This window comes from Gouania willdenowi, chromosome 6, assembly GCF_900634775.1.
Source record: "Gouania willdenowi chromosome 6, fGouWil2.1, whole genome shotgun sequence".
In the NCBI taxonomy this organism is placed as follows: domain Eukaryota; kingdom Metazoa; phylum Chordata; class Actinopteri; order Blenniiformes; family Gobiesocidae; genus Gouania; species Gouania willdenowi.
In genome coordinates, this window is record NC_041049.1 from 65781275 (window position 1) to 65802766 (window position 21492).

The 21492-nt window shown below is 36.9% G+C and overlaps 1 protein-coding gene across 1 annotated transcript in view; it reads left to right on the forward strand.

Annotated features, from left to right (window-relative positions):
* The window catches only part of LOC114464959 (voltage-dependent calcium channel subunit alpha-2/delta-4-like), a 77715-nt gene that overhangs the window by 50718 nt on the left and 5505 nt on the right, over window positions 1–21492 (forward strand). Inside the window, exons 28-34 of the mRNA XM_028449646.1 lie at window positions 8483–8544; window positions 11305–11319; window positions 11399–11443; window positions 11524–11586; window positions 20285–20355; window positions 20453–20528; window positions 20602–20654. Coding sequence (XP_028305447.1) covers window positions 8483–8544; window positions 11305–11319; window positions 11399–11443; window positions 11524–11586; window positions 20285–20355; window positions 20453–20528; window positions 20602–20654 — 385 coding nt within the window. The remainder of the gene's footprint in view (window positions 1–8482; window positions 8545–11304; window positions 11320–11398; window positions 11444–11523; window positions 11587–20284; window positions 20356–20452; window positions 20529–20601; window positions 20655–21492) is intronic.

A 21492-nucleotide genomic window follows, 5' to 3' on the forward strand; every position in this document is an offset into this window, starting at 1 on the left:
AATGACGATATACAATATTAATCTTAATATTTTTAACTCAAAATCTGACCAAAAAGACAATTCTGGGTTAAATTTGCTGGTGAAAAATGCCACACAGGCACATTTATTAAGAAACAGCTGCACAATATGTGCCACTTTTGGCTTTTTCACCTATAAAGGACAGCACGTGTGAGTGAGTTCTGTAGTGTGAACTGCTTTTCATGCTGTTGTGAGACGTAACGAAAGCATCGACTCCTAAAATGAGTATTTTGGTACAAAATGTATGTCTCAGAAATATGGAAAAATTGTAAAGAAGGACACTGTTTGACTCTACTCTATGAATAATATTAAATACTTATATGATGTGATTTGTACTGTGTGATTGTATAAATAAAAATAAAGTAAAAAAAATATATAGATATATCTTGATATAGGCAATATTGTTATTTTCTAAATCGTGAAAATACAAAACTCGACATATCTTGAATGTCAATATATCGCCCATGCACTACTACCAAGGTATCTGTGATTATTAACAGTGTGGCAAATAATAAAAACAAACCTAAAGATGCTGTTGTGATCTGACAATGGGAGGTTAATTAATGAGACACTGAAATAGTAATGCAAGCATACAAATATTCTCTTAGGACGTCCTTTTTAACTAATTCTGTAGACATGAGTTACACGGTTATTAGTCAGGAAGCCACAGGAGAGGAAGAAAAGAGCCGCGTGTGGTTTAAGAGTCTAAGGTTTAATGTCACATCACAACAGTTGTTACTTTACTATTTGTTTCTCTGGTCAGAGGAGGGTATGCATACATATGTACATACTTACTTCTAGGGCTGTATGATATGGACCAAAACTCATATCTTAATATTTTTTCTCTAAATGGTGATATACAATATAAATCAATATTTTCTACTCAATAAAGTCTGACTAGGACAATTATAGGTTAAATTTGTTGATTCAAAATGCCATACAAGCACATTTATTAACAAACAAGCTGCACAATATGTGACTTTTAGCTTTTTCCCCTAGAAGGGACAGCACGTGTGAGTGAATTCTGTAGTGTGGCATGTTAGGACGCACTCAGTAATCCATCTAACTGTGCTTTTAATGCTGTGCTGACATTAAGTAGTTAAATCAGAGACTTCTAAAATGAGTATTTTACTACAAAATAAGCTATGGAAATATATATATTTTCTATATCGCCAAAATAGAAAACTCAATATATCTTAAATCTCTATGTATCGCCCAGCCCTACTTTCTTCTAACAAAGGACCAACATGATGACTATATGACCACACAGTGGTTTCAACTTCTACGCAACTCAGCGAATTGTATCAGAATATTAGATGAGACACTTCAACAACAAACACAGCTCAACAAACACGTTGCTCACCATGGGCTGTGCTGCCTCAGCCTTCAAACAGAGAGAAGAGGATAGAAGCTGTTCTTCTCCTCCATCTGCTGAGATCTCTCTCAACAACCTGATCTGCTGCTCTTCAACGACACAAACTGCTCTGGGTGAAGCATCGGCTCTTCCTGTTCCAACAAAACAACCTGGAATCATCTTCAACAAGCTGGAGCTAAAGTTTTATCCCAGATCAACAATATAGGCGTTCTCTTTCCTCCTCATCTTCATCCTCACTGTTCTCTCTCAGCTTCCTCTGACACACACACACACACACACACACACACACACACACAGCCCACCGACTAAGAAAATCCTGAGTGTGTGTGTTTGTGTGTGAAAGGGAGGGAGCAGGGCAGAGGAATAGAGTCGACATGCTGCTAATGGTGTGTGTGTGTGTGTGTGTGTGTGTGTGTGTGTGTGTGTGTGTGTGTGTGTGTGTGTGTGTGTGTGTGTGTGTGTGTGTGTGTGTGTGTGTGTGTGTGTGTGTGTGTGTGTATCCTGACTATGCTGTGTGTAATGGGTATTAAAGCAGTTTGACAGAAATAGTAACAGCCGAGTGTTTTGCAGCTGCAGGATCAGCTGTGAGTAAAGAATGAATCATTTTCAGCTCTGCACACGTACACCATTCAGATCCGGCTGCGTTTATGAACCTGCTGTGAATCAATGGCCATTGTAACCACTGTAACCATTGTAACCATGACTGTAGACCGTAGCACGACAAGCAGCATCCAGACAGGATGTCAGGGTCTCTGTTGTCTACTATGCTTCCATTCATCACAACGCATTGACCATAAAAAAAGGCATTCAATTTGCAGTTTGCTGGGGTCGCCCCCTCTTTTACGCCTTGTTCGTCACAATAAACGCCCGGGGGCAAAAGCATGTGGGTCGTTTAGTTCCTCTCCCCATTGTCCCAATTTCCTCTAATATTGCAAAATACGTTTGCAGCGCAGCATCTAATGTTAATGTGGCAGGAAGATGTATTGTTTACAACCATTCAAAGACATACAGTAATTGGCAGCTTTTCCCAAAGTCAGATACAGTCCCAGGGAACGTAAGCTGGGTTTAGACCGTCGTGAGACAGGTTAGTTTTACCATATTGATGATGTGTTGTTGCAATAGTTGCAACAACACATCATAAATACTCAGCATTTTTGTTAAATTAAGTTCGTTCTGACTAACTATATCGTGGCTATAGCCAGGGCAGGACGGGGACCAGAACTTAGTCCTGGCATTTTGTGTCCAGACCAGTCCACTACATTATCAGTGACACCATGTAGAAACTGTTGTTAAGTCAGTGATTCTCAACATGTCTTCATTTTTATTTTTATTCCCCCCAAAAACCTTAAAAGGGGAAAACTTTTTAACCACTTTTTTACCTGTTTTCTTTGGCCATTTTGCAACTTTTGTCAGACTTTAGCCAATAAATATAATTTCTTTTTGACACTTGTATCCCATTTTTGTCCTTTCTTTTATTTTTTTGGCCACTTTTCATCCCAATAAACATCCCAGCTAAATAAATACCACTAGCATATTTTTTTGGCCACTTTTGTCTCTTTTTGTTTCACATTTTTGCCCTTCTTCACTATTGTTTGCTACATTTTGCTCATTAAAGCTAACGTTTACACCAGGTTCCTCTTTATTTGCCCATTTTCTGGCCACTCTTGACTGCTTTTTGCACATTTTAGTCACTTCTCACTGCTTTCTTGACACTTTTTTTTGCCACTTTTGGACCATTTTTGGTCACCTGTTGCTATGTCTGCCTCCAATCACTAGTCAAAAAACAAAAAAAAACACAGATAGCGGACTGGACCGGCCCACCGGGACGATGCCCCGTATGGGAGGTGACCAGTCCACCCCTGGTGGTGGTGGGGGGGGGGGGGGGGTTTACATTCAATTTAATCTGCTTCTTTGGCAAATATCAAAGGTGGGATGATGTTTACATATGGTATATGGTAGGCTTCACATGAGGTGAAGCCTACCATATATGTTGCTATGCAAAGTTCGTGCACAGAAAGGAATATTTTTGAAGAAATGCATGATGACATGATTTGGTTCTAATTTTTAGTTGTTTTTTTTTTTTTTTTTCATAGTTGGCAGTTTTTGCACGTCAAACAGGAAAACAAGTTGCTTTGTTTATGTCATTGTTTATCTAATATGCAGTATGCACATATATATATATATATATTTATATATTCACAACACTACAGACATGTAGAGTTGCTATGTTATGAATTTGGAGGGTTGTTTTATTACTCTACCTTTCACTTCAGGCACTGATGTCCATGAATATAAAATCAGTTGCAGTAAATCAATAACTCCTTTTTTCTTTTGGGCAAGTTATGTAACATTGAACACTGTTACAAGGCAGACCTGAAAATATCTCCCAGCGCTCTATAGCGTGCCAATACTAATATACTCAACACTGGTTAGAAATAAGAATTTTGGACACTTTGCTGAATTTGAACCAACTGTGTATTAAATAAATACAATAGAGGTGGAAGAGTGATCAGATTAACATTTATACTGTTTCATCTGCAAACCAGATGTCACTGCATTTGTTTTTATATTGCATTTATTTTTCAAATAAAAAGAGTACAACAGATTCTCTTTTTAATACATTTTTACATTTTGCACAACATACACTGTATTGTACCAAACTGTTGCAAATTCAGAAAACAAAGCTGAAGATTTTAAAGCTTGACATGTGTTTTAGTTATTAATAATAATAATAATAATAATAATATGCCTTTACTGTCATATACGCACATGTACGTACACACAATGAGTTATCTGCCTTTAACCCATCCCTGTGGAGCAGTGGGCAGTCACTGGTGTAACCCGACAAGGGACGATTTTAAGGTGTGTTGAGGTAAAAGAAGCAAACTGAAAGTGTTTGGCAGAGGTTCTTTTTGTCAGGAGAGAGTTCCTGCAGACTGCAGCAGAACAGTGCAGCTGCAGCACTGAAATAACACGATAAGAACACTGCTGACAGGACAGGGGCAGAATGAGTGGGAAAAAAGGAGTGTGCAAGGTTGATCTTATAAAGGAACAAAGCAGAGTTTAGAGATTCCAACTATCGGAATAGTGTCAGTATCACATTATTCCTCTATCTAATATGAATCTCTGTGCTTCAAAATGTGACACAGCACATTCTGTGGGTGTACAACACAAATGTCATACCACAAATCATAAAAGTTGTCTGACCACTCCTACAAGTCACATGGGATTATCAGTTGCTTTTCACAAGACTTGAGAATGTGTTGGAAAGCTTCACAAGCTGTGTTTCCATTTACCTTTGGAAATGTGCAAAACCTAAATAGCAGAAACTAAAAAAACACTCAGATATCACTAAAAACTTTTTAAGCTTTTCAGACATTTTGATGTTGAAATGTGTCACAAACGCTCTATGGAAACACTTTTTTCGCAAATACATCAAAGAACGTGACGTACATGGTCACATGACAAAACATGGAGTGTTATGTGTAAACGAAGGAGGAGACCGGGACATTTCTTAGCATTATACTTTAAAAGGAATACTGCCACATTAGACGTGAAACAACAAAGAAATATGGAGTGTTCTGATCGTCAGTCTTTCTGCCGCAAAGTCTAGCGGGATGAGATTTCACAGGAGTTACGAGGCTCCTCCCCCAAAGCAACCTTTAAAGTGCAATTACACTTTGTCAAAATTTAGAAATATTGCTTTTATTTTGTGAAAATCTGTAATGCAAAAGCTTCACAAGTAATTGAATGGAAACACTTGAATTTCGAAAAAAAAAAACACTCAAATATCGCTAAAAAGATTTTACGCTTTCATGAGGAGGAATTTCAGACGTTTCAATATTGAAAAGTGTCACAAAAGTGTCATGGAAACACTTTTTCCACAAATACACATCATAGAAAGTGGCGTACTTGGTCACATGACCACTTCTCTCCATGAAAACATGGCGCGGTACGTGTAAACAGAAGAGGAGACTGGGACATTTCTTAGCTTTATACTTATATTACTACTCCCAGCTTCAGTTGCTTTTGACAAAACTTGCGAATTTCTTGGAAAGCTGTGTTTTCATTACCCGTGAAAATGTGCAAAACCTAAATAGCACAATAAAAACTGGTAATGGAAACACCTGAATTAAAATAAAACACTCAAATATCACTAAAATTTTTCACAATTACATGTCACAGAATGTGACGGACATGGTCACATGACGTGACGAACCTGGTCACGTGACCACTTCTCTACGAGAAAACATGGCGCGGTACGTGTAAACGGAGGAGGAGACCGGGACATTTCTTAGCATTAGAATTAAAAATCGTTACTGCCACATTAGACGTGAAACTACAAAGGAATACAGAGTGTTAAATGTAGGTTCTGAGCATCAGTCATCCTGCAGTGAAGTCTTGCAGGATGAATCAATAGAAACGCGTTCAAAACGCAATTATACTTTGTCGACATTTAGAAATTGCTTTTATTTTGCGAAAATCTGTAACGGAAACCCAGCTTCAGTTGCTTTTGACAAGACTTGCGAATTTCTTGGAAAGCTTCACAAGCTGTGTTTCCATTACCCTTGAAAATGCGCAAAACCTAAATAGCACAATAAAAACTGGTAATGGAAACACCTGAATTTAAAAAAAAAAAACACTCAAATATCACTAAAACATTTTTACGCTTTCATGAGGAGGAATTTCAGACGTTTCGATATTGAAATGTGTTGCAAAGGTGCTATGGAAACACTTTTTTTCCGCAATTACACGTCAAAGAGCGCGACGCACATGGTCACATGATGTAACGAACCTGGTCACATAACCACTACTCTTCGAGAAAACATGGTGCGGTACATGTAAACAGAAGTGGAGACCAGGACATTTATTAGCATTATAATTAAAAATCATTAGTGCTACATTAGACGTGAAACAACAAAGGAATACAGAGTGTTAAATGGAGGTTCTGAGCGTCAGTCATCCTGCAGCAAAGTCTTGCAGGATGAATCAATAGAAAAGGGTTCAAAACACAATTATACTTTGCTGACATTTAGAAATATCTCTTTATTTTGCAGAAATCTGTAACGGAAACCCAGCTACTGTTAAGTCACATGCCTGAAAGCTCGGCTCATTCAGTTTTATGCTTTTCAAAGCTCCAAACTAACATCATTAACTGCTTGTTTTTGACTTGCTATGAGTCAAAACACACATTTTCATCAACAACAAAAAAAGAACCGAATGTGAAAAACATGAACCATGTTCTCATCTACAAGTTAAAAGAAAGGTTTTTAACTTGAAGTGTCAGTCGTTTGTGCAAAGCAACACAACGAGGTGATGAAGCGGTTTCATTACTAACGTGATGACAGCGGTTGTAGATAACACATGGCTCATAAGTGCTATGGCTCCCTCAGGCTGTGTAACTGTGTAAAGTGCTGAGAACAGGCTCTGCACAAACACTTTGATAGCACAACGATGTACCTGTAATCTGCTAATTAGATTGGACTAACGCCAAAACACTGTCACAGATCCGACACATCACGCATGCATCTCACTGCCTACATTTGAGTTTTTGGGGTTTAAAGGTAACCACGAGAACAAAAATGATATTATAGTCCTGATCTTTAATTTCTTTAATAAATCACAGTCCATATCTAAAGCAGGGGCGTCTAATTTATTTTAGTTCAGGGACCAATTACAGATCAATAGCAAAGCTGATTATAGATGGAAAATCATGCAAAATTCTAAATCATTGTGGGCTAGTTTGCACGTCCACATATTAAAACTACATAAAATTAAAATACATGAAGCACCTACAATATCCAAGCAATAAGTGACAGATATCAGTCACTTCAGGATCTGCACTTTAGATTTCCTTCATTTCTATTTAATTTAACAAAAAAGTGGGATCATTTGATGAAAAATCCTTGAGTTTCTGTAGAAATTTGAATTTTCAATTACAAATGGCTGCCATCATGTGAGCCCTGTCAAATACTGTGGAGTTTCATTGACTTTGTGTATTTAAAGGTAACCACGAGGACAAAAAGTAATATTATAGCCCTGATCAGTGTTGGGAACGTTACTTTAAAAAAGTAATTAGTTATAGTTAGGCACTACTTGATCCAAAAAGTAACTGCGTTAGTAACTGAATTACTAATAAAAGTAACTCATTACTAAGGAAAGTTGCTCTATATCAAAGAATTCAGATTTTTTAGATGCGTGTGTTGTTGTGAGGTGCTTCATTAAATTTGAGTTGCTTACAACGGATGTGGACAAAGTCTTCACTCCTGGTTATAATGAACACTTCACATACACGTTCTTGTCTTTGACCACAATTAATTTAAAGTAGTGTTTGTATCGTCACCTTAAAAATGACAACTTTTCATCAGACTGCTGCACGCTCACCATCTCTGCTGATTCATCCAATCTGTAGTGTGTGTGAGTGTGTGTGTGTGTGTGCTGGCACATGTGTAAAAACACTGGCTCTGATTGGCTACCATGAAACATGACTCCGCCTTAGCCAATCATAATCGCTCACCTTGTTTTTAACCCACCTCCTCACTACAGCTGCGTATGAAGCCAGAGGCGCTTTCAGATAACAGTTTATTCAATCAATGCATGTAACGTATTGCATTTAACGTTCAGTAACGTCAACGCGTTGTAACAACATAAAAAGTAATTAGTTAGATTACCTAACGCCGTTATTCCAAACATTGGTCCTGATCATCTTAAACATAAACAACTAAATTAAAAGTATGAGGTAAAATAATGTGATTTGTAAGACCAGCAGTTGGTGTGTTCACACACACACACACACACACACACACACACACACACACACACACACACACACACACACACACACACACACACACACACACACACACACACACACACGCACACACACACACACACACCATCAGGCCCAGAGTGTTAGCACTGTTTCATTAGTTAACAGAGGCAGTGACTCCTGCAGTTCAATCAATTTCCTGTCATTCTTCTCATCCTTATGACCTTCTCTCTCACCCCCTCTCTCTCTTTTCGTGTGTGTGTGTGTGTGTGTGTGTGTGTGTGTGTGTGTGTGTGTGTGTGTGTGTGTGTGTGTGTTAGCCATTGGGTTGCAGATGTCCTTGGATTTGCTGGAGAAAAGATTCTGGGCAATCACAAAGCAGGTATCCTCTTACACATGCTCTCGTCTCACTGAATTATTGTCCACTTTTCTTGTCTAACATCTGTTTTTCTCCCTGAAACATCAACTGTTAAAGAAGATCAGTGTTTCCAAGTTTAGATGAAGCTGCAGTGAAAGCATGAGGCCATTTAAAGTCATTGTGTCATTAGATCCTTCACTTACTGTGTTATCGTCTGTCACTTTGTGAAGTTTTCCTCTAGTTTTATCAGAAAACAGACACTCCGTGATTCAGAGACGTGTGCACCAGTCGTTGCACATTATTGTGAGAGCCCTGTTCACCCATCTGGCATACCAGGCATCGTCCTGGTGGGCCATCGACCCAAAGTGGGCCGGTCCTTTTATTTGACTAGTGAGTGGAGGTAGACATGGTAACAGGTGGCCAAAAATGGTCCAAAAGTGGCAAGAAAAGAGTGAAAAGTGACTAAAATGGGCCAAAAGTAGTCAAGAGTGGCAAAATTAAAGAGGAACCAAGTGGTTTGTAATGGCAAAGGGAAGCTTAAATGGGCAAAATGTGGCAAACAATCGCGAAAAAGGGCAAAATTGTGGAACAAAAAGGAGTAATAATTTTGGAAAAAAGGAAACAAGTGGTATTTATTGGGCAAAAGTTAGCTTATTTGGATGGAAAGTGATCTACAAAAATGGACAAAAAATGTCAAAACTTTTTGAAAAGGGGTCAAATTGGACAAAGGAAAAAGGTAAAAAGGGGTTAAAAAGTTTCTGGGTGAATAATAATTAAAATTAAGACATAATGAGCCACATGTTGAGCATTACTGACTTATTAATGCTTAAACCCCTGCCTGGCCAAACAGTTCAATAACAGAAAATTTTAAAAAAACAACTTGGAAATGAACTTAACAGCAATCTTCTATTTTTCTAATACAAATACAATTGTTTTTTTGTTTGTTTGTTTGTTTGGTTCTCTGTATAATAGGTTGCGTTAATAAAGAGGAATCTAAAACCTGCAGATGTCAGATTAGAGGCAGGCATCAGAAAACACACACACACACACACACACACTACACAGGTCTTTGACCTTCACAGTGTCTCTCACTATTCAGTGAGGCTTAATGAATACAGATGTTGGCTGGTGTGGATAATGTTATTAAACAGCTGCGACTGCCTCAGATATTAATCACTTATTATATAAAGCAACATATTTCTCATCTATTGCAAAAATGCTTTTTTTGTTGTTTGAAAAAAAGGTTTATTTAATCTCCATATTAAACATGTTCATGTTATACTCGGGAGGTATTATTTGTTGCTGTGAAATCTATATTAACAGATGACATTATGTATTATATACCCCTGAAAAAACTTCAGTTACAAGTTGAGTTTATTATCCTGATTGAGAGTTTGTATTTTTGAAAAAGTACAATAAAAAAGTAAATATACTGTGTGTATATATATATATATATATATATACACAAAGGTTATATATATATATATATATATATATATATATATATATATATATATATATATAGTCACACCCTCAACGGGCCATAAAGGTGTTTTTGTAGATGTAAACAAGAGTTCCATGAATCAGTGATTGATTGCTCAACCTTACGAACCGGTGTCACGGACTGAGTTTACCTCGTACTGAGAATGATTATGAGCGTGTGCACGACCAGAAAATGAATTTTTGCTAGTTCCGCCGTGCTGAGTGAGTGACAATCTCAGTCAACAACTTAAAGTAAAGTAATAGTGTCTCATGCAGCAATCTCAGTACGAATAGGAATAATTTATTTTCCAAAAAAACATGATTATAATATACATTGCAATAAAACCAGTTAACCTAATGTAACTTTGCAATAATAAGCGGTTGTATTCATATAAATTAGTAGTCTGATCATGACAAAGTTTTAAGCATTTTTTTTAAAAAAATCAGTACAGCAATCTCTGTATGACATTGCGCATGGCAATTCCAGAAGCAGAAAAATATTGAATTTTTTAGATTGTACAAAGATGATTTTTTTTTTTTTTTTTCAACAGGAAAAAATACAGTTTCAAGTTAATAATTCAGTTTCAAAACAATAAATTACATTTCAAGTTGTTACTTTCAAATTCAGTTTCCAGTGGCACAAATGTCAGTGTGTATTGCCTGGCATCTGGCGATACGATTCGTATCCCGATACATAGGTCACGATACGATACGATATATCCCAATATTAAATTATAAGGCGATTATTGCGAATTTTTTATATATATATATATATGACTTAAGAAACAACTAATCTGTAAATGTATATACCTTCATGAGAACATTATGTATGAAATATATTTTATTGGCATATTTTACACTCAAAACATTGGCTTTAACATGCCATGTGCCAACAAGTTAAAATAAAAACATAACATACAATCTGCCTGTGGCTTTTAAACCAACTTTGACTTTAGTGCAACTTAAATGAGGTAAATGCCTAGAACAACAAATAAATGCAGTTAGATTTCATAGAAAAAACACAAGTTGGTCAACATGTCCAGGTTTCAGAGTGGGAAAGACTTTCCTGGTTAAATAAAGGTAAAAAATGCATTTTGAATCGCCCCTACTCGGCTGGGTCTCATCACCATTTCTCTGCGTGCTACATACCTGAGCCCAGAACATTTTGCTGCTTTTACCCCATGATGCCTTCAAGAACAGTCCTCATTGTGTATGAACATCTACTAAAACTGATCGTTTGTTTGTATGAAAACTTTCTAATGCCCTCGTCTCTTATTTTGTCTCCTGTTTTATTCTCTGCAGCCCAGCGACACAGACGTGAGTAAACACACCAACAGTTAAAGCTTGTAATGAACAAAAGGCTGATGTTTATGATGCTCCGCCCTCTTTCTCCCAGTGTTCAAACATCGAAGGTGTGTGTCCTCTAAGCTGTGAGAGCTCAGTGAGTACCCAGCATTCCTAGCACTCGTCACGTGTCGATGTCAAAGAGCAGAAATAGACAGATCTATGTGATGCTTTCAGGATCTCAACTGCTTTCTGGTCGACAATAATGGTTTCATCCTGCTTTCAAAAGACAGGAACGAGGTAAGATTAAACAATCAATGGTTTATATTTATACAGTTAGGCCAAAGTTCAAGTGCAAATGAACAAAATTAAATCTTTGGAAACAAGAGGTTTGGGGTCAATTACATTTTTCAGTTACAATTAAGTTTTCAACTATCCATGTTCAATTACTAGTGGTGTCCCGATCCGATATTGATAACTGATATCGGTCCGATATCCGCCAGAAAACGAATATTGGATTTTATCAGACTGCAATTAAAATCTCCGATATAATATATATTGGGTTTTTGGATTTATTTTTTAATTTCTTTTATTCAATCATTGAATATTCTTATTCTAAAAGATTAATTATATGTAATTCATTGGTTTGTTATAAATACTTCTGGTTTTTTTTTTCATCAAGTTTTTTCTAACATTCCACACTACAAAATAAGTAATAAAAGTATGTATGATTTATGATGTTATCGTATCGGGCGGATATCGGTATCGGCCAATACTGCAATATTGGCATCGTATCGGAAGTGAAAAAGTTGTATAGGGACATCATTATCCAATACAACACAGTAATGATTACAGTGATGAGCATTTTTTCAAATTATAATTAAATTACAATATTTTTTATCCAAAGAAAGTCAATTACAATTATGTTCTCAATTACTAAAGTTCAATTACAATTACCAAGCCTGAAATAAATAACTTAATAATCTGTTAGCATCTGTTAGCATCTCTTATGATAACAGGTCCTAAATCAGCTGTGAAACACACTAAAAACAAATATCATCTCATTTATTTTCTATCTATTAATTACCTTGTTAAGCTTCATAATCAATGAAAACATAGGTTTTAATATTTTTGGTTTAAAATTACAATTACAATTATAATTGACCCCAACCCTGATTGAATCATAAAAAGAGAAAATGCAGATGGATATCAAACAACTTATGGAAACTAAAATTTATTTTTATAAATTGTTCTTTAATTTAATAAAATAATTAAGTTTATACTAGTTCATTAAATTTTTTAAGTCAAATTAATAAAATATGATACTGGAAAGAATAAAGTCCTAAAATTGTTGTGTTTTATAGGTTTAAACATATTTAAGCTTTTGAAACAAGCAAACCGGTTAAACTGAGTTCTTCTCACTTTGTCATTTTAAGGTTATTCAGGTTATTGAATAACTTTGTTGTAATATAGTCTATAGTTGAGATGAGTTATTTTATGAGCAGCTGATGTGCAGACTGTGCATCTGACAGCTGCTGGTTAGTTTAGGATTAACTCAGCCTGTTAAAAGCCATATTACAGAGGATTAAGTCCTGAGCCCACCACACACACACACACACACACACACACACACACAATCCCACCCTGTGTTTCTGACACATAACGTTCTAGAATGAAACATGACACTGGGGACCAGAAGTGAAAGTGACGTTACTGTAATGGAGTTGCATTTATGGGTACTTCTACTTTTTTGTCTATATTTCTAAATCAGTAATATTACTTATACTTAAGTTAGGGATGCAACGATTAATCGTAAGGCAGTTAAAAATTGATTTATCACGGTTCACATCGATACACTGAATATTGAATCGCAGTACTTTTTTTTATATATTTATCCTTCTCTTGTCCAGAAGTGTAGGCAATGGGCGACATCTGCTACTACTTTCTCTCTGGCCGCCTTCTACTCTTAAACATGTTCATAAATGATTCCTTACCCCTTTAGCACCAAAAGAATATCTGTAATATTACGTGAATATCTGTAAAAGTCACGTTTTTCTATTAGCTCTGTCTGCTAGCGTAGCATCTCTTCTTCACTGCAAGAATATCTGCATGCCAACTGACCACTGGGTTACCAGCACCCTCTGCTGGTCCAAACAAATATCTGACCTAAATACAGTGAAATGAAATTATTTTTTTTTAAAGTCCAATTGTTAAGGCACAAAATAAATTTTCAGTTGCACTTTTAAAAAGAAATCGAATCGTTGAGTTAAGTGAATCATTTCATCCCCAACTTACATTTTAAAAGGAGTAAATTCATTCATTACTTACATTTCCACACCCAACCGTTACTGAGTAAATGGTTATTTTTTGTTTTAAAATGATTAACGGACATTGTGAAACTACAAAAAATAGAATGACCAGACAACAACTAAATACATCGCATCATAGCCGACCAATCAGATTAAACATAATGCACGGCTCCAAAAACATGGAGGTTATTTCAGCCCGAGAATTTTTTTATTTCGAATTTAATTTATTGGTGTTATGTTATTTAAACAAGAACCGTACATTTTGACAAACCTTTTATTTTATACAGATGCCTTTGTGGAAAATTCATTAAGTTCCAATTGTGCAAGATTTAGTTTCTTCCTTTTTAAGTTTATATATGAGATGTTTACTGTATGCAAGGGAACCGTGGCAAGATTTACTACCAAAAATAAACATGGGGGGTGAAAGTAACTAGTAACTTTTACTTTGAGTACTATTTAATCGAGCTACTTTTTACTTGTACTTGAGTATTTTATGTATGACTTACTTGTATTTGTACTTAAGTACAATTTAAACCAAGAAGTACTTCTACTTCAGTTGGATATACTGTATCAGTACTCTACTGGGGACCTTGTACAATTTACTCACATATTGATTATGACCACAGCTAAAATCACTTTATAACAGACTTTTCTTTAATAAATCACAGTTCATATCTAAAGCATGGGCGTCTAATTTATTTTAGTTCAGAAACCAGACTAGTTTGATCTTAAGTGTGACCCAGATTATAGGTGGAAAATCATCCAAAACTCTAAATCATTGTGCGCTAGTTTGCACGTCTACATATAGAAAGTGTAAAATATGTATAAGGCACCAACAATATCCAAGCAATAAGTGACAGATATCAGTCACTGCAGGATCTGCATTTGAAATGTTCTTAATTGGGTGACTAATGTCTTTTTAATTTTCAATAAAAAATGGCTGCAGTCATGTGATATGACGACGGTAAAACTGTCAAATATTGTGGAGTTTCATTGATTTTGTTTATTTCGAGAGGCTGAGATATCTATAACTGAATTAGATGGTAACTTACAAAAAATGTATGTGTTTTTAATTATTCCTATGGACCAAATTGGATGGTCCATAAGGACCAGATTTGGCCCCCGTGCCTTAAGTTTGACACATATGATCTTAAAGGGGTCATATCATGCTAAATACACTTTTTTAGCCCTTAAATGCATTTTGTTGTATATTTAGATTGTTTAGAAGTACAGAAAAGTTCAAATTAGTCTCTTCAGGTGCTCCGTTGATATCTTTATATTCTGTTTTGGTCATATTTTTCAATCTGTTTCGATTTTTCTATTCTCTATTACGTTTTTTGAACTATTACATCACAGTATTTACAGCGGAACTGCCAAATTAGAACATCAACTCCAGGTCCAACACTTCGAGCAATCCGCCATTTTTATTTCTCGGTTTTATTTTGTAGTCCAAGCTCAAGGATGCAGAAGTTACGAGAGGATAAGTCAAAATGTTGGGTTGTTGGATGTAGTAACCCACACGCTTCATTACACCGTCTCCCAGCATCAGAACCTTTTCAAAGTGCCTGGTTGAGTTTTATTTTTCACGGAAATCTACCCACATCTGTGGGTAAGGTCATTTTTGTGTGCGCGAAGCACTTCAAGGATGACTGCTTCTGCAACCTCCACCAGTATAAAGAAGGATTTGCCAAAGACTTTGTCTGATTGAGGGTTCAATTCCTTCTATCTTTGGAGACGATGAACAGAGCACTTCGGTAAGCTGTAAATAACGCTAAAAAGTGTGATGATAAGACGTCCCTGTCATTGTTTTGTTAGCATTAGCAGTTGCACCGTCTTCATATGTTAGCGCTGTGTGCTCGTTTTAGATCCTTGATGATATGGCCTACGTGATTTAATTTAAGTCTAAAGTTTTCATTAGTCATTTCATTTTGCCGTTTTTGTCTTTGAAAAGACTATTAAAATGCATTTCGTGACGTTAGCTTGGCGCTAGCGTTAGCTCGGTGCTTGTGTTAGCTCACTTGTTAGGGTTCTGCAGGTTCATCATCTTCATTTTCATCTCGCTCCGCCGGGTCCGACTCTGGCTGGAACATGTAAAGCTGGATGAACAAGTCTTCTGTTGTTGACATTTTGTAAATAACCTCTGAATAAAAAGTTTATGCGCCGCTACATAGCCGTATCTCTTCTATCAAACTACAAAAATGGCCGAGCAGGGTGGAGTTGAACCGAGTGTTACCTGAAGAGGGGGCGGGGTATGGAGTGTCTCATTTGCATTTAAAGAGACAGCACCAAAATGAGTTGCTCTCAGAAGCACATCAGAAAAGGGGGAGAAAAGGGGTGGAGCTATAATAATGAGGAATTCAGTCCCAAGCTTTGCAGTTCCACTTTATATAGACCACAACTGTATGATTTATATGTAAAAAGGAAGGATTTAAAGGCATGATATGTGTCCTTTAAGTAACAACAAAACCTTACATGCATTTGTTTAAAAGTGCAATGTACAATTATTTACAAAGATTATCCATCAAATGGCAAGAGATCCACAAATGTACCTTTAATAATACGTATGAATGCACACCGGGAAAGAGTTTGTTACTTAATTTTTCTTTTGATTACTAGTCTTATGTCTACTCTTGACCTCATTCTTTAAAATATAGATTATTTCTATTCTTTACTTATGAATTCTTCCTATTTCTCAATGAAACTAAGTAAAAAATGTCCTGCAGAGAAACCTTGGACTTTTCTGTAAACTCATTTTTCTTCATTAGCACATCTCCTACAGAGCAAGAATTATGATAAATTGTGACCTCAATATTTGCTGAGCTCAGGTTTTATTACAAGTTTAGTGGAAACTCCCAGAATCCCCCACAGTGCAAACGCTGTGGTGGTGTGAAGGTGTGAACTGGTGGTGCAGAGAAAATGTCTGATATGTGTCCTCACCAGCAAGTAAATAAAGGACTAAAGGCATCCGCTAGGGCTGTGTGAGTAAGACTGTGCATGTCTGAACTTCCGGATCAACATTTCTTCATTTTAAGTCACAACCAAACCTAAAGGAAATGTTGAGGTTCTCCATTTTATGAAATAATGAAACAAAACAAAAGTGTGTTGATGAAAGCAAATCCTCTATAACTAGTAGCCATCACGCCACATGAGGCCCTCGAACTAAACTTGTATGGACCTCAAATTGAACACTTGAAATAACTCCAGAAACACACTAAAGGACAAAGAAGTATATTAAATGACTCCAAAATTAAACATAAAGACAGTAAAATACAGAAAATGACACCAAAAACACACAAAATTAAAACAAAACACACAAAATGACTCAAAGACACTCACGCTGACAAAAAAAAATACTCAAAATGACACTAAGAACACACAAAATGACTCAAAAAATGGACATGATAGTCCAGTTGTGTACAAAAACACACGTTAACAAGTCCGCCCCCGTCCGTGGGTCCACTCTATGTGGTGAGCTTAAAACATGAAGCTCCCGCAGAGTTGGCGCTCTCCAGTATTAAATGTGGGGGCAGTAAGAAAACAGCGGGGGGCACAAGAACGCTCCGCCCTTACTAGCGTCACACCCCCACCCTCCCTCCCTGTGAGCTTTTAACATTTCTCACCTTTGTGAATGACAATCTTCGCTACTCTATAAAATCTCTTTTCCTTTTCTCGATTAGAACGATTGGAGCAGCCGTAAACTACACAAAACATGGGCATTTTGATGATTTCAGATTCTCAAGCTACTTCACTTCCTGCCCTCCATCTGAATTTAGCGCTCTATATCTATATCTCTATACGGCTCTGGCTCTCGCGATGCAGCAATGTGAGTGACGTCACGTGAATCAACAGAGCGGGCTCCGTCTGCGCTGTCAGTGTGTGGAGTCAGTTGCGATAGCCAATCAGATCTCTTGACTTTGAGTAATAAAACGGTCCCCCTGTAGCAAGCGAAGAGTGGAGTGGTGGGGGCACAGTAGGTCAGCAGGGGCAGCACGGCCCGCGAATGCCCCCCCCCCTGACGCCAACACTGAGCTCCCGTCCATTGTTTTCCCGTAAATATATAAATATTTATACAGAAGATTTCATTTTAAACAGAAAAAAAAGCTGCTTGTCTGGTTTTTAATTTTTCTGTTTTGGTTTTAAGTCAGTAAAACAAAAAAAAAACACTGTTTATTTGTTATTTTGATTTGGTTTTAAAACAAAACAACCAAAGAATGAAGGGTACACGGATTATGCAGAGAGCGCTCCATCCTCCTGCTGTTGCAAAAAACTTTATTTACTAGGTAAATCACTTTTATGTATTATAAATGCATTTTGTAGTTTATTACGCCACAAAAAATGATTTTTGGGGCAGGATTTGGAAGGTAAACAAAGAGTTTGTGTTCGCCCTGCTGCAGTCGTATGAACAGACGCAGCACCCTCACACTGCAAACCTCAATCCTTCCCCAAAGCATGCTGGGAAGGAATAAAAAAGAATCCAGGTCCAGACAGAGAGGAAATGTGCTCAGAGAGCAGAGCGTAAATCTGAGCCGAGCCGCTGAGACAAAATGCTCTGAATAATTCACAAACTCTGCTGCTGATACTGCTGCTGAGGGCCACACAGAGCCAAAGCACTGCACACACACACACACACATAAATTCAATCATGGCTTTATAGTCCTATTATTCCTTACACACCTCCACGACTTACAGAAAACCACTTTTTGCACCACAGAGAAGCACTGATGTCCTTTTTACATGCATGTGTGCAGCACTTGTCCTTGTGATGTGCGATAAAGTATCATTTCTGCAACTATAGTGGATTACTTTAAAGCAAATGTGTCAAACTCAAGGCCCGGGGGGGTCAAATCGAGTCCTTTAGATCAGTGTTTCTCAAATAGGGGTACGTGTACCCCAAGGGGTACGCAATGGCACTACAGGGGGTTAAGGCTGAACAGTTAATTGCATTTGTGATATTGTCGCGATATCATAAAATGTAATTTTCTAATCACACAGGCTGCAATTTTGTATTTATTTTTTGTCTGCACATGCTGTCAAAGATCAACACTACAGGAAGTACAATGCATATTTTATTATTGCAATTAAATAAATTTATTTATTTTATTGCACAATTGTGACCATCACCAGCCTTCCCTAAGTAAGGGTAAGAAATGCTTTATTATAGGGTGGATCTGTTTATTAATTTTTTTGGACTGTCCTAATAAGTATAGTGTGTTTAAGAAGTGCAGTCCACATGTTTCATTGAAACGTGAAGCTAGTTCGATATGTTGAAGAGGTAAAGCCACAGATTTGTTTGCTTTATTGTTGTAATCTGTGCTTTAAAATTAAATAATATTATGTTTATTTAAAGATAAAATAAATCTGAAATTGTTTATTATGAAACAGATTTATTTATTGCTGGTGTTCATTGAAAAATACATGACAAGAGGCCCTTGAAAAAATAATCGCATATTAAATCACACTATTGAGGAAAAAATCGTTCTGCCCTTCATGGGGTACGAGAGAGAGAGAGAGAGAGAGAGTAAAATTGACAAATTAAAGCATTAAAATATAGGGTTTTCTAATATTCAATTTTAGTTAAAAATTATAATATTGACACAAAACACAACAAAAACACACAAAATAAGAGAAAAATAAATTGAACAATAAAAAGAACAGACAAACAACAAAATACACAAACTGACAAGGCAAGTCAAGGCAAATTTATTTGTATAGCGCATTTCATACTCAAGGCAACTCAATGTGCTTTACATGATAAAACATTCAATTGTTTAAAATCAATAAGAACATTTAAAATCATCAGTAAAAATCAATTAAAATCACCAGTAAAATCAATTAAAATCATCAGTAAAATCATCATTACATCAACAACATGACAAAAAAATCTCTCTCTCAATCATATGCAGTAGAGAAAAAAAGTGCCTTTAACTTTGATTTAAAAATGTTCACATTGGATGCTGACTTCAGCTCTGCTGGCAGTTTGTTCCACTTCTCTGCAGCATAACAACTAAAAGCAGCATCACCATGTTTACTGTGAGCTCTGGGCTCCACTATCTGACCTGTGTCCATAGATCTGAGAGACCTGCTGGGTTCATACCTGACTAACATGTCACTGATGTATTCTGGACCAAACCCATTCACAGATTTATACACCAGCAGCAGAACTTTAAAGTCTATTCTGAACAAAAACATACTCAATTATTCCATCATTATGATCTATAGTTGGTTTTTTTACACTAGTCTGAGCAAAATGTCGTAGTTAGACATAAGGAGGTACTTAAGCCTAAAAGGTTTGAGAACCACTGCTTTAGAGCATCAAATTTAGCCTGCATGAGAAAGTGAAATGACTAAGAAATTACAAATATAATACACAATTTCAATGAAACTCGGAGGCTCGCAATTTTCCTGTGTCTATGTCACATGACTGCAATCATTTTTAATCGCAAATTGTCAAAAGAAATTCTGTTTATTTTCCACAAACAATCCTAAATCACTCAAAAAGCGGTTACAAAATTAATGAATATAGAATTTAAGGCCCTGTAGGGACTGTTTGTTATCGTTTATTGCTTGGATATTGTCTGATTATGTACCCTTAGAAATGAAAACTAGGCACAGTAATGTTTTTTGTGCTCATAATCTTTAGCACACAGCCATAAATTATGTAGAATCCTCATTTCTGACTTGTTTTCCAGGTGGGCCGTTTCTTTGGCGAAGTCGATGGTTCAGTCATGGCGTCGCTGATTAAGATGGGAATGTACAAAAAGTAAATCCTGACTCCATATTTAATATATATTTATAAGATGTGCAAAGAACACATGTAATGTTTGCTTTTTTGTTTTTTTTAAACTGACCCGGTGCAGAGTGTCACTGTTTGACTACCAGGCCATGTGTAAGAACAGCCATCATCACGCCAGCAGTGCTCGCCCTCTGCTCAGTGTGAGTGTTCATGCATCTACTAGTGATGTCTGAGAGAGGTTACTAATCAATGTTTAATGTTTGACTCCTGCAGCCGTTCTACGTCCTCACTGCTTTGTTAAGGTGGTTCTTCTCCAACGCACTGATGTAAGTATCACACAAACTATTTTCTATGTTTTTAACCTTCTGTAAATGTGCAGAGTCTCACTTTTACCTCAATTCAACAGGAAGAACTTCTACTTTATACCAGTGTTTGTCAAAGAAAGTGTCTATTTGTACCGTTGTCGTACGGACAAGTACGTAGCGTTTTAGGATTAGGTGAAGGGTTAGGGTTAGGATTAGGTGAAGGGTTAGGGTTAGGATTAGGTGAAGGGTTAGGGTTAGGATTAGGTGAAGGGTTAGGGTTAGGATTAGGTGAAGGGTTAGGGTTAGGATTAGGTGAAGGGTTAGGGTTAGGATTAGGTAAATGGTTAGGGTTAGGATTAGGTGAAGGGTTAGGGTTAGGATTAGGTGAAGGATTAGGGTTAGGATTAGGTGAAGGATTAGGGTTAGGATTAGGTGAAGGGTTAGAGTTAGGATTAGGTGAAGGGTTAGGGTTAGGATTAGGTAAATGGTTAGGGTTAGGATTAGGTGAAGGGTTAGGGTTAGGATTAGGTGAAGGGTTAGGGTTAGGATTAGGTGAAGGGTTAGGGTTAGGATTAGGTGAAGGGTTAGAGTTAGGATTAGGTGAGGGTTAGGGTTAGGATTAGGTGGAGGGTTAGGGTTAGGATTAGGTAAATGGTTAGGGTTAGGATTAGGTAAATGGTTAGGGTTAGGATTAGGTGAATGGTTAGGGTTAGGGTTAGGGTGAGGGTTAGGGTTAGGATTAGGTAAATGGTTAGGGTTAGGATTAGGTGAAGGGTTAGGGTTAGGATTAGGTGAAGGGTTAGGGTTAGGATTAGGTGAAGGGTTAGGGTTAGGATTAGGTAAATGGTTAGGGTTAGGA